This window comes from Amaranthus tricolor, chromosome 8, assembly GCF_026212465.1.
Source record: "Amaranthus tricolor cultivar Red isolate AtriRed21 chromosome 8, ASM2621246v1, whole genome shotgun sequence".
Taxonomy (NCBI): Eukaryota; Viridiplantae; Streptophyta; class Magnoliopsida; order Caryophyllales; family Amaranthaceae; genus Amaranthus; species Amaranthus tricolor.
In genome coordinates, this window is record NC_080054.1 from 17813735 (window position 1) to 17828727 (window position 14993).

General features: G+C 31.0%; 1 protein-coding gene across 2 annotated transcripts; it reads right to left on the bottom strand.

Annotated features, from left to right (window-relative positions):
* Nucleotides 1-939: 939 nt before the first annotated feature.
* LOC130820335 (uncharacterized) lies at nucleotides 940-8998 on the bottom strand. Of its 2 annotated transcripts, none has more exons than XM_057685669.1 (3): nucleotides 8634-8998; nucleotides 6493-7373; nucleotides 940-1364 (listed from the first exon to the last, which is right to left on the bottom strand). In XM_057685669.1, the coding sequence occupies exons 2-3, from the start codon at nucleotides 7335-7337 to the stop codon at nucleotides 1190-1192; spliced, it is 1020 nt and encodes a 339-aa protein (XP_057541652.1). In that variant the 5' UTR covers nucleotides 7338-7373; nucleotides 8634-8998; the 3' UTR covers nucleotides 940-1189. The 2 variants fall into 2 exon arrangements, with proteins under 2 accessions (XP_057541652.1, XP_057541653.1); XM_057685670.1 differs by having other exon boundaries at nucleotides 6493-7428.
* Nucleotides 8999-14993: the final 5995 nt, after the last annotated feature.

A 14993-nucleotide genomic window follows, 5' to 3' on the forward strand; every position in this document is an offset into this window, starting at 1 on the left:
ACAAACTAGTAACTTTATTTTATTGTTTATTTAATAAATTAAAATCGCATTTACAATATAGTTAGGCAATGTAAGATGTTTACCACTACACCTCCTTAAAAAGTCATATTTTTTTTTGAATAATTTACAAATTACAGTTTTAAATTTTAGGCCATCTGTGAATTACAGTCTCAAATACCTGATTTAATCGAATATACTAACAACTCGAATACTAACAATTTGCAAAAAAAAAAAATTAAACTTTATGTTGTAGTTGATAAATAATTTTTTCTCAAATACCTGATTAAGTGGAATATACTAACAATTCGTTTGGTTATTAATACTAAATGATGTAAATAAATTTAGTTGAAAAATTACTTAACAAGGTTTATTTGATGCTTGTCATAATTTAATTTATCTTCTTGGCAATATTCAATTTCACTTACTACCATTTAGGAAGATTGTATAGTTCCAAGAAAAAAAAAATTATAGTTAAGTGTATAATGGTAAATCTTATCATGTTGCGCTTAGACATAAGTCAAGTGCATGATGTTGTAAAAAGCTTGTACATATTCTGTAAACACCTTAATGAGTTTGAGGTCATGAGAAACAAGTAGCCTATATCGAGGTCTACCTAGATCATGACCAAAATTATTTGATTAAAACTCCTATTAATAATGAACCGTGTAACATATAAATTATTTGATTAAAACTCCTATTTATAATAAACCGTGTAACATATAACATGAAAATAACACCGTACATATGTAGAGATGACGAATGTTCGTCAATCGTCCTACTAACTTACCATATGAACCCAAATATCCACAAAATACGGAAATAAATGGGTTGATGTACAAAAAAACACTTCCAAGATATAATCAATCACAACATCTCAAGTACAAAATATGTTATAATTAATCAAATACTACTAAAATCAATTTGAAATTAGCAACGAAAGAGCGAGAAAAAGCACGAGACATCTTTGCATTGATTGAACGAATAATCCATATCGACTGTTACAACACTTGATTCACTAATAAAAAGTACAGTTCGGGAAACAGCAAATCAAATTCAAGGATTTTCAGATGATGAGCTCAGCTCGGCTCCTACAATGGAGGAGCTAAGCAACTAACTGCACAATGATACAGAATAAAGAAAACAAACCGCACAGTTAGAAACGGTGTGAATCATGTGTCGATTTCGAAGTCTAGATATTAGAACCACTGAGGGCCATGACCTTGCATTGTTCATTCATGGCCAATAATTGGGCTTCTTTCTTGTCTAATAAAGCATGCAACTTCACATTTTCTTCCATCAGTTTCTGTACTTCAGCTTCTTTTTGCATTTTTTCTCCCTCTAATTGGGTTGTTTTAGCAGCAAGCCTGTACAAAATTAGGAGTATAAATACAATTAAAGAATTAGATAACAATACAGCCTTACCGGGAATCCAGCAATGCAAAATGTATGAAGATTGAAGAATATTCTCTTAACCCAGTTATTCCCTAAAAATGTTGATCACACAAATCATCCACAAACCAGTCAAATATTCGTATATATCATAGTTACATGGAACGTGAAACGTAGCAACGTTCCATGATCCAGGAACGTTCGTCCCAAATCACTACGAAACACGACTCAAATCGCTTAAGGTGACATCTTGGTGGAGAAGATCTTTTTAAAAAGATATTTTGGCCCTCATTTACAAATTAGAGAAAAAAGGAGGAAAAAACGAGATGAAACCTAGAGACCTACAAAAATTCCACTCAAAAGCAATTTCTTAAAGCAAAAAAATCATTTTAATTTAATTTCATTTTCAAATATATTTTTTATACATTAATGAATCCCGTACCCAATCGTTCCCTAATCAATCTAGGTTGCGATCCTTATTCTCGTTCTCGTTCCCGCTCTCCGTTCCAAACCAAATGTCGTTCTAGGTAACAACTGGAATATATGTCCAATTTTATAAAAGCATAATTTGTAGCTTCATTTAAAAACAACCTCTTTTAAAATACTAACAATAGTATAACAATTGTATGGTTGCGTCAAGGCAAGGTTGTGTACGTATGACCCTCCAAACCCAACCCTAGGTGGAAGCCCCTTAGTGGAATAACTTGTAGCTTCACTTGCTCAATCAACATTTTGAGTAGAAACAATTTTTAGGTAGCAATCAAAAACAAAGAAAATTAGTTTTTTGTCCTTTAAAATACTCATTTATAGCTTTAAGTACAAAATCTACTTTATTAAGTTTGTTGGTCAGGTTTAGATAGAATAACACACAAAATATGAAATGTGTGGATGAGATTAAAAGAGAAATTAAGTGTAGATGAGAAGGTGGGAGTGGGGAGACATTCCCAAATAGAAATGTAGCAAATTTAATAAAACAAATTAAAAACAAAATTGCAGCTTTTCCCATGGGACGAAGGATGTACATATAGCCTTCTAGCTTTACATGGGCTTCACCTGTCATTCAATACTAAATTTTATTATTTTCATCCTAGGAGAAGCAACCACATATCTTATTGTGGGTTTGTGGCAAGCAACTAGGTAATTGAGTAAAGAAATTTTATTCCTCTTGCTCAAACATCACAGGCTAAATTAAAAGCATGTAGAGTACGACAACACCAATAATGCCAAAGCTCGCCTTAAACCTAACTATATAGAAACAGCTACACAATCAAATAAAACATGCGAGAGATTGTCACTAGGAGTATAATTTAATATTTATTCAACCCTATATTTAATATTAATTCACAACTAAGGCCCAAAAAAACCAATGATCATCTACATGTATACTCAATTAGTTTTTATTAATTGTTGGATGCTCCTATAAATCTCGATTTTTCATATTCTTCTTCACTTATTATATCCAAGTTTTTCGGCCATATCTCCATTACGGATTTCCTAAAGAAAACATTAGATCCAATGATTATCCGCATATTATCTCCTCTTTCGTTTGTTCTTATCCAGTGTCATATGCTCCTATAGGTTTCAATTCTCCATGTCATTCTTCACTCTTGTAGTCTCGTTATCCCAGTCATCTTTAGCCCCCCTTGACACCCATTGAACAACTTGTCAAAGTACACCTTCCATCCTTGGTCTTATCATCTTGGACAAGAATGTTTTGTTATTTATCCTTGACATACTTCACCGGTTCACCCTATAAAGATTCTATCTAACCGCTTGTCAACTTTTGTTATCCTATAAAGATCCCTTTTCCCTTCTCTCGGGTCCAACTTATTATATACCTCTATGTACATTTTTAACTTTCTCACGCACCGCTTGTTTTGTCTTGTTTTTATTGCAACCTATACTTCCTTATTCCAACACATTGTGTGCTTTTCCCTCCCATATCACCTTATGGTTCTGATGCCTCAATTGAGTGATACAATTGTTATCTTAATCCAAGTTAAAATTATATTCCTTGTAGACCGATAAACTTCACTAACGACTCTATCAGTTGCATTCCGATTTTTTGGTTCCACCATTTGAGTCTTCCTTTCCTTGAGTTTTGATATTTGATTGAATATGAGCATAGAGCACAAGAATCGTATTAGTGGACTGCACATTCATCTAGTACGACCTTACAGTTTAAGCAACGTCTATCTAAAAAACAAGCACTTCATCGATTTAAGTAGCATGTCCTCCATTTCAAATGGTTTCCACACTTACCATACCACGTGTTAAGTACTAATATATCATATGCTAATGCAAAATCCAAAATAGACTCTAGCTCCTCATTTCTCATTCTATTATCGCACTCTTGAAGTCACTTTGTGTCTCACTTAAATGATTACACAGATCACCCACAATGCATAATGTTGGGATATTGTCCAACTCCTCACATAATTTCTATGTAGTGCTTCATGTACTTTCACTCAAATCACACATGCACTAACAAGTTTGACCCTCAAAATTCCATCATTGATTCTACACACCTCAACCACATTATTGGCTAGCCATTGAAACATTATAAAACCAACTTCATTTCTCTTCCTATCTAATTTAATGGCGTTTTTAGTAATTTATTTATCTAATGCATACAAAAAATGTTAATCTTTTTTCATCAAATCTACTAACTCTTAAGTATTTGAAAAAGTTTCAAAATTCCAAGATGTCAATGTTAGCTTAGATCCAATTCTTTTATTGTCTCTTATCCTTAAAACCTAATAACTTTCGCCACTGTTACACAATTTGTTAATCTCCTTGTGAATCACTTATCAAAGGAAACGAACTAGAATTGATTTTGGGCTATTTTTAGCCACTTTGAGCTAACCGCGAATTCAAAAGACGAATTAACTAACAAAATTATATTACTGATCTTTGCTCATCTAACACCACATTCAAGAGATGCATGTGATGCGTTTGAACGATGGCCTAGCAAACTTTAAATACTCAACATACAACCATAAGTACGAGATGAAACATAAAGGCCTTGCTCATTTGAAACCACATTTGACTAATGTGGCGCATCACTCTTTGATGACAATTGCTTGAATTTGACTCAATATAAGAGGGGTGCTATCAATGACCAAAAAACTTGATGTTTTTATTAAAAAATTATTTGAATTTAAAGAGAGAGAAGTAAACAAGAGAAATGGGAAAACACCATGTCTTTCTTAACACGTGGTGTTTTAGTGAAAAGGTTGGCAAATTTTCTAGTTCTATATTTTTGGGCTTTCAAAAAACTAATATAGAGACATGTGTCATGTTTAATGTCAGTTATGTTGGTGATTGTTAAAGTGAGAGTGGTGTTATGTTTGGTGTTAGAAGAGATGAATGGAAAAATACTATAAAAGGAAAACACATTAAAACATTTGCTGATTGACGATGCGCATTATGCTCTAAGAGGTGATGGTGTCTACCATGATTCAAACATGAGAGAGAGAGAGAGAGAAAGTTCAAATCATTCTCTTGGTCGGCTAAAAAACTAAAAGGGTTGAAAAGTAGAGTTTGGTTGATCTCATATTAATTGAAACTTTTATCTATGTAGTTTGTGGGTGGCTGATATTTTTTTCTTCTTCCAAGCCAAACAGAACTAAGGAATCCATTTCTTGTTTTGTCTCTAAGGGTCCAACCCCTTCCTTGCAAATTGTTGGATGCTAGATGTTTACAAAACCGTACCACCATGATTAAAACAAGAGAGGGAGAGCAACAAAGTTCAAACCATTTATCTCCTTTGGTGAACTATAAGGTAGGCTAAAGATCTAAAAGAAAAGTTTTGTAGATCTTCATTTATTGTTTTGTCTACCTTCATTTACTGTTCTCGTTTCCTTCCCTTTGCATCCAAGTGGACCAGCCAAAATGCGAATTAATTAAAATTGTCAGAAGAAGGTTACTATTAACTAGCTCAGATTTGCTTACATCATTTACTTCTCTTGAGCAGTGGGTAAGAAGAGAACATCTTCCAAGACAAGCCAAATATCAAATATGAAGAATGAAGAATTATCCAATGGTTCTCACAGAATTAGCTATCACAACCTTGAAAACTTAATCAACAACATAAATTACCTTATTCCACCTGCGGGTAAGGACATACTATAAGGGCATACTAAACAGTCCACAAATAATGATAACGATGGTCGTGCAAGTTGGACCTCATCAAGAAAATTCCAAACAATTCAGAAAACCTCAAGAAAATCCCAAACAAAATGCATCAAGGACATGCTTGTGCTTGATTTGATCTTTCCATCTCAAAGTTATCATGTGACGCAAATCTCAAATGCTTACTCAACAGATGCTAGAATATTTCAAGGCAATTTTTGTGATTGTCACAACCATCAACGGATATAAAAGAACCCAAGTGCAGGATGGAGAAACCATAAAACATCAAATACTCATAAAGTCTCATAAAGTCAAGACCTTCAAAATGCCAAACTAATGAGACCTTCACTTGCCAAAATATGAACATATTCCACATCAACCAAAAACCTCAACCATAGACATTCCCACCTACATTCCTTCCCTTTTCTCCATATAGGTGAACAGGCTACAATTGCATGTAACAGGGAATTTGCTAGTAAATCAGCTAATTACTTCAGCAATCTTTTAAAGAGGCTTAGACTAATAAAAAACTAGTGGAAATTAGAGATTCACATGGAAAATAGTGCAAAAAAACATGAAAGTTTTATAATTAAAAAAAAAAAAAAAGCAAGTTGCAAAAGTTAAAAATTCGCAATTGCAAGAGTTAAAACACAATACACAACTCAGTGATATACAACAAACGGGAAGCAAGCCTAACTAAAGCAAGCACTCACATTATAGCTTCAACTCAAACAAAATTATCCCCTGTGTAGTCTTAATTTTCTTTTAATCGTTCTTTATGAAGATCGATAGATGTATATTATTGGTACAGAAACAAACATACAAGGTAGATGGCCAGGAATAAAATACAGAAGTTCATATGTAGAGCAACAAGTAACAAAGGCAATAAAATATGCATTGGTATGATGCTTAATGGAGGAAGAAAAAAGAAAGCAATAAGGATACTTATAAAGCGTAGCAAAAACTGACCGTTCAAATAGCTTTTCGATAGTTTGAAATTGCTTCTCAGACGAAATAAGTGTTTCTCGAACACTAATGAGACTACTGACGTACGATTTCAGAGACTCAAAATCGCGCTTTACACGAGAAAGTTCTTGTTCATTTTCAGCAGCTCTCTGTCTCTGCCTAGATGTCTCTTCAACTAAGTCTTCAACTCGTTGCCGCATCTCATTTAGAATACAATTAGTTCCGAAAGCAAATCTTTCCATTTCCTCCAGCTTCAAAGACATGCTTTCAAGTTGAGTTTCCTTCTTCTTAATTTCTTCCTGACTGAAGTTTACCTTCTCTTTCTCAATTTCAGTTTCAGACTCAGCAATTAGGACCCTTTTAACCAGAGTTTCCATCACATTTGAAACTGTCTGCACGGAGTTTAGTAGATCATACACATAGGCTCCTTCTTTATCATGAACAAAATTACCCGGATCACTACTTCCATTATTTGTTTGAACATCAATAGAAGAAAGATCTATACTTTTAGACCAGCTAGACAACGGAATTCCATCTTTGTCAACTAGCCCTACACCTTGCAACAACTTTATCCCACAAGATGCTTTTGCTAAGTGAGGAACAACCATTGTTCTTGCTCTACTCTTTAAATAAGTCAGCAAAGTTGCTGCAATTTTCACTCTCCTCCAAAGCATATCCAAATCTTTATCCGACTCGGCTTCAGATCCTTCAATAGAAGCTTTTACCTCCATAAATTTTGATTGCAATTCATCAACTTGAGATTCACATTTTTCCAACTCCTCCTTCCACAACCTACTTCCTTCGGGAGACTTTAGAGCAGATAACTCAGAATGTTTCTCAGCTTCCATTTTCTTTACAAGATTCTAAAAACAGCCTCCCAAGTTCTGATTTCAAAAATTCACGTTCACTAATCAGAAACCATCTTATACCTCTTAGATTCTAACAGTCAACCAGTTGCATCACGAGCGAATATAAAATTAGTCAAACAACATTTAACAAGGAGAAAATTTGTGCTCTTAAGTTGCAATTAGCTAAAGCTCACTACAACGAACCTCAAAAAACATACTAGTGGTCTAGAGCTTTCAAGAAAAATTTCACACATAAAACATAGACTAGCCCCTTCTAACATCTTGCTAGTAGGCGGGTGAAAGGATATATTTAAAATTTAACCAACCAAGCAATACCCAAAAGACCAAAATTATGCTCATAATGGTCATGATATTCAAGCAGGATACATCTGGAGCTATTCCCACAAAAGTAGGGAAGGGAAGAGAACAATTGCTATAGCAATATACTTACTATAATGCAACATTTACAACAATGTCAAGCAAAAGCAAAACTTCCAATCAGTAAACAAAATGTTAAACTGAACACCATCAAATTCCCATCTTTGAAAACCCACATGAATGTTGGTCAGTATTTTAGCAATAGCTATTGAAAATCACTTATTCTTTATTGAGGCCGTCTCACCGTGATAAGACCTCAATTGGGCAAGCCCAAACTATTTTTAAAAAAATGCTTTTTGTACAAGTGTGAATTTAAATTTTATTTTTATTTTTTTCATTTTACTAATAGGCCTTTTGTATGAACCGTCTCATGGTGAGATGGTCTCATACAAGAGGGACGGATTGAAAATTGACCATCAAAATAACATTTTGCCTGAAGTTTGAGCATTTTTACATAATAAAAGGAAAATAAAGTAGAATGTTCCTGGTCTAGAACTACCAATCCATCAAGAAAAAATCTAGAAACTTAGAACATCCAAATCCAAAAACATAATCAAACACTACAACTGTTTATGTGTAGGCACCATAATCAGCTCAAACAGCACATATTTGAAATTAAAGACAAAACCCCAAAAAAATTAACAAACTCAAAATAAAATTATCAAAAAAATGTCAATCTAGAATCAGAAACTTGAAAAAAGCAATACGAAACCCTAACAAAGCAATCAAAGAGTAAAACCGACCATAAACCTCAAATTATCAAAATGTAAGAGACACCCAGAAACAGTACTGACAAAACAGAAAGATCCAAACATTAAAAAGACAAGAAAAAGCAAAACAACAAGATTAGAGAAATGGGGATTTACCCACCAAAACAAAAGAAAAAATAAATCAACTTTCAAAATTCTGATATCTTACCTAAAACACAAAAAGGGTTCACCTATAGGAGAAGAAAATGGATGAAGAACTTGGAAGCCTGCAGATGAAGGTTAACAAAGCTAAAATATTGACTCCATAAAAAAGAAGAACAGGAAAGAAAAAAAAAAGGTGAAATGGGATTGAATATTGATTGTGTTTGTTCTTGAGGATGCAGATTTGGTAAAGGCCTAAAGGGGGTTCACCCCACAACAGATTTTACTCCAACCAAGAAATGGGTCCCACCCACCCATGGTTAGCTTTGTTTTAGTTTTGGTTTTTAAGAGTAGAATAGAATTGTTGTTGGTTGTTGCTGTACTTTTCTTCTGCTATTTTATTTGTTTTGCTATCCTTCCTTATTGGAATGTTGGGGGTTCTTTTTGGTTGGATGCATTATTTACTAATTGAGATTTAGGATGTTCTAAATTGAAATTTGAAAGTTGTCAATTTTAAAAAGATAAGGAGATTATTATCAAAATTACTAGTTTTGATTAAAAAAAAATAAATTGTTAATAATAAATTAGTCTTTCTTTGATCCGCTGAAAATACGTCCAACTATTGTTTATTTTTAAACAAACCCACTTCGGTATAATTGCTGAAAATACGTCCAACTATTGTTTATTTTTAAACAAACCCACTTCGGTATAATTGCTGAAAATAGATCGACCTATTGTTTATAACAATCTTCAATGCTTCTTTGTAAGTCAAGAATTATTAATAAATAATTGTTGACTTTATTTTCAGCAATTACACTGAATAGGTGAGTTTATTTAAAAATAAACAATAGTTAGATTTGTTTCAGCGGATCAAGCAAAAATTGATTTATTTTTTTACAACTTTCCCTAAAAATAGATTGATAACTTGTAGCTATCAAAAGTAAAATATTTAAAAATAAAAATGTTGGTTTGACACATAATTTTGTAACAGATTTTTTAGTAATATATTGGGTTGCCTAGTTGGTAATAAATGGTGTTAAAGAAGATGAGTTTTTGTGATATTTTTCAAAAAATGTATTATTTTTTTCGTCCTAATTATATGTTCCACTTTGATCAAAATTATAGATGCATATGAATAAAATGTGGAACAAATAATTGGAATGGAGGGATTATTTTTATGTTAAAGAAGTTTTTATACTTAAACTAATTTTTCATTTCTAAGTGGCAATAAATGAAAATAAAATTTGAAAAAAAAAAGTATTTAAAGTTAAATAAATATGATCATAAAATTTATCATACAAAAAGAAAACTTATAAAAAAGTAAAAGTAGAATCTCTACAATCACCTAAAAAATAAAGTTTGGTGATTAATGATGCAAAAATCAGCAAGAAGCTTTATAACCAATAGTGGAATTAGACGATTAGTATAACTCTCTCGATTCCTAATATATTGCAACAGCTCACCTTTATAATTATATGTATATTAAAAGAATAGCAAGGACAAATATAAGATTAAACATGAGAAAAAACGAGAGAAGACGTGTGGATATGAATTAAAGAAGTGATGTGATCATAATTCAAAATAAAAATATGACAATCTAAATGACTATTCTCTTTTGTTCCTCTCAAATAAGATATTGATATTTTAGAGTTAAACATGAACTATGAATTATCAGCAATCTAAATGAATAAAGTGGCAAAGGCACATATGTGTATATGTCATTCGACCCCATTTGACTTTTCCGACTCTTGAAATTCTAGGTATATTTACCAAAGGTGTTTTTATCCGATTTTTGGAACCGGATACAAGATTCGGATCCCAATCGAAAATTTGGCAAAAATCGAATATCCGATTTCTAATTTTTTTTAATATATATATTTTAATTAAAATTTTTGTTTAGGTTGTTGAATTTACTAAAATGTACAACTCTCAACTATAATAAAATTGCATAATTAATTTATTGCTCTATTCAAAAAAAAAAAAGAAAACTAATTTATTGTTAGATAATTTAGACTTTTGAAAATCCAACCATATTCTCAAAATAAAGAAAGAAAGCGAAGTGAACTTAAATATTTATGTGTAAAAAACGTAAATATTTAAAAAAAATACATAAGAATTTTGAAATCGAAAATATCTGGATTAAACTGGATATCCAAATTTTCGATATCTGGATTTTTCAAATCGAAACCAGATGATGCTTTTCACTATCCGAAAAATCGGATTTCCGGATTCGATCCAGTATTCGATTTTGAACCCCTAATATTTACTATCTAATAAAGAAAAAAAATAAATAAGTTAATGCATTGAACTCAATTGACATGTATATTTAATTGCTTTAATTGCAGGTGTACATTCTGGTTTTTAAGCTCGTCTCGGATATAATAACTTGTAAGAAAAACTACTTCGAATAATCTAACTTTTTCATGATTTTCCTACAATAATCCAATTTATTGATTAACTATGAATAATCTCAACTTTAAGAAGTATTTGCCTAGAGTAAACTTGGGTAACCTGATAACCTGCTATTATACATAATTCATCAAAAAAGTAAACTGAAAATTAATTTAAGATTAGAAAAAATTTAAAAAATTTACATAAAAATTTCTAAATAGTAAAAACAAATTTAACTTTTTTTAAAAATATTTTTTTGACATTTTATTTAACTTATCTTTTTTACAAAATAAATAAATAAAACTTGCATGTCATTTGGCTACCGGGTCTACTCTAGGAAAATACCCATCAAAGTTGGGATTATTCATAGTTAATCAATAGATATGATTATTGTAGGAAAATCATAAATAGGTTGGATTATTTATGGTATTTTTCCTAACTTGTATCGGTTTAATTTCTATTCTTGAATACATGTAGATATCTTGACAATTCAATTTAATTTGTACAATACAAGTAATTTCATGTCAAGTTTACTTGATTTCAGTTAATTATGCCAATTTTAGACAACTCTAGGCACAATATTTTTGTGACCTTTTATCAATCAATTGGAATGAGTATAGATGTATAATGAGCTGTGAATTTTTTTGTTTAGATACCTTATATTCAATAGTAAAATATAAATTACTACTTCCCTTCAACAAATAATTTTTGGCCTAAATTCAAAGTTAACATAAATTATTTGAGGATTGAATAAAATTGACAAATAAAATAATGGACATTACGAATTGCAAAATTTTCGGTTATTTCACATTCACTTTATTATTGACTTTGACTTTAACTTTTTAAATTAAATTGATAATATCTAAATTTTTCACTATATGAAAAAACTTAAGTATATAAGATTTTAATTAATTCATTTTAATATATAATTGCAAATAAAAATACTTCTATCAGTTTTTATATTCTTAAAAATTTACAATTAAAATTATATAACTTTGTTGTATTTTTTATACTGTTAACAAGAGCAAAATAGTACCAAGGTAGTGGTAAAGTGTTCCACAACGTGGAGTACATACATAACAATTATATTTAAAATACACTTTACATTAGTCTTCAACCAAATAGTGACCGTGTGATACACGATTTTATCAAAATTTATGACATATTTGTATGTTATAGTTATATTTCGTTTCACTCTGAATAGTTGTATACATTACGTACATTTTATCATATTTTACATTGTGTGCAATATAATTATATTTATACTTTTATTTTTTTATTTGAATAAAAGAGCAAATGATTTGTACCCTGAGTACAATACAAAATTATGAGTTTTTTCAATAAAAAATAACATACCAATTTTTGCTAACAAAAATAACTATTACTCCTACATTAATTTATAGAAGTATTAAATATTATTACCATTAATAACACACTTTAAAATCAAATATAAATACATAGAAATACGTAAAATTATTTTATTACTTTAAACGATAAAGATAATTTTTTTCTCATAAAAAATATAAGTGACTTATATAAAGATAGTCACAACCTAAATTATATTAAAATTAATCATTGCATTTAAATAACCAAGAGTATAAATAACAAAATCAAATCCTAATCAAAGTATATTATGTTTTAACCATCTCAAAATATCCAATACACTAAATAATACTCATTTAATAAATAAAATTGAAAATATTTAATAAATAATTGAAATAAATAAAATATAATATATAATTTTCTAATACATTAAATATGATTTGACCTAAAAAATAAAATAAACAATTAATAAAAATAATAATATACTTAAAATTAATAAAGTAGTAACTCAAAGATAATCATTATAACAATGACATCATCATTAAATTTTAGAAGAAAAGTTAATAGTTATAGATAGATTTAAGGAAGCGACACATAAGCAATTTTAAAAGGTGATGATGTCAACCGTGCTTTGTTTTAGTAATAGTTATAGATAGATTTGCTAGCTTTGGCAACCAATTAATTAAATAACATATCCAAAACTCTTTAAGTTAATCATAACATTCAATAATTATATGAGTACATCTATAATAAAGACATTTTACAATATTTTAAAACAAAATCACAAAACAAATTATATTTTAAAAATTGTAATCATAAGTATTAAGTAAATTATATACTCCTCTTATTCTCTTTACTTGTCTCATATTTGGTTATGACACATTTGTCAATACACGTTTTCAATTTTAAAAATCTCTAATTGTGTTTGAGTAAAAATTATGAAAAGTTGATATCAATAAAATTTACAATAAAATGAATTAAACAAATCCCACATAACTATGTTGTAACTTATAAATTAAGAACAAATCACATAATAAGAGTGATTGATAAATAGTGTTGAAAAATTAAATGAGATAAATAAAGCGAATAGGGGAGTACTATTTTTTCTTAACATCAAGATCATGTACACAGTATACTTCTGTATGCATTTATTCAAAAAAATAAATAAATAAAATTCTATATGCATTAATCTTCCTTCGTAAATCTCTATTTTTTCGTTCTTTTGGAGTATCATTCAAGTAATTTAAATGTCTTCACCTTTTATAATATTGTGTCATTTACTCATGTGTCCTGTATGGTTTAAATTAAAGAGAGGATTGATGTTTATTAAAAAACAGATGAATCTTTTCCCATTATATTGACCAAAATAAAACTAATTCCCACTTTGCATTAAATAGGAAAGTATTTCCCACAATACCGTCCACGTGGAAAATTATTTTTTTTTTAATTTTTCAGACAAAACCGCCACTCGAGATAGCAGGTCCAAGGCAAACCGCCATCTCAAGTGGCGGTTTGGTCCATGCAAAACCGCCACTTCATGTGGCGGTTTGGTCTGTGGCCTGCAATTTTTTTTTCTTTGATTTCCCCTAAATAGTTAGTGGAACCTGCATTAAACTAATCCAATACCATCTATTCCATATTAATCAATTACGAACCAGCTTGATTTGAAAAAATTAATTATGAAAATAATGCGAAGATATATTACAATCAAGAAAAGTCATACAAGAAGTTCAAATCATATAAGAATATACAAAGTTTGTTAAACTACAATCCCCAGCCCCTTTTAGTTTGCGCACCGGTTGATGATGATGGTGTGAACTCGTCAACCTCCGCAATGACATTAAGAGCAGGAGCTCGTCGTTGACTAACACGCTGATATGTGATGATCCTTTGCGGAGGCGATGGTTGAGGAGGAGAAGTGGTGATGGAAGCTGGAGGAACGAATGGCGACATAGTACCGGATGTCGATGGCGATCTAGAAGACCGACCTCGAGTAGATGAACGCCGGCGACCTCTTGTGGACCGAGAGCTGGATCCTCCGGAAGAGCTACCTCGATGGGATGAACTCCGTGGAGAAGGAGTGTGGAATGTGTCATCTACCTCGCCAATGATGGGTGGAGTCGGTATGAGGTACTCATACCCCGCCTGACTCAATAAATCGGTTAATGACGCGTTAATGGAGCCTAGGGTCTGAGAACATAGTCGATACCCCACATCAACTGGCGATGTAGCAGCCCCTTGAATCGTGTCATTGCACTGTATGAGCACCAATCGGATGCGCTCAGCCTGTATGTTATCATTATATTGTTAAAAGACTGACATTAAAGTATTATTATATGTTATGAGTGTTGAAAGAAGACGTACCAGTAACGTAGATGTCGGATGGTAATGTGATCCTGGCTGCACAAATGTGGTGTTCGTTAGGCGTAATATGGAGATACTGCAACATCCGTTTTTTTAAATAATAATAATAAATAAAAAATAAATTTTAAAAAATTAAAAAAAATATATAACTCCCCATTAACAAATAACTTCATATTTCTCCCTCTAAATCTTATAACTAACCTCACTTAGCTATTATAAATTAAACCAATTACCCTTAATTTCATTCACATTATTACTCACACTTCTTTTTTTCCCTACAAACTACTTCCTCCATCTTCCAATTGCTTAAAATTTAATCAAGAAAAGGCAAGATTTTGATATTAAAGAC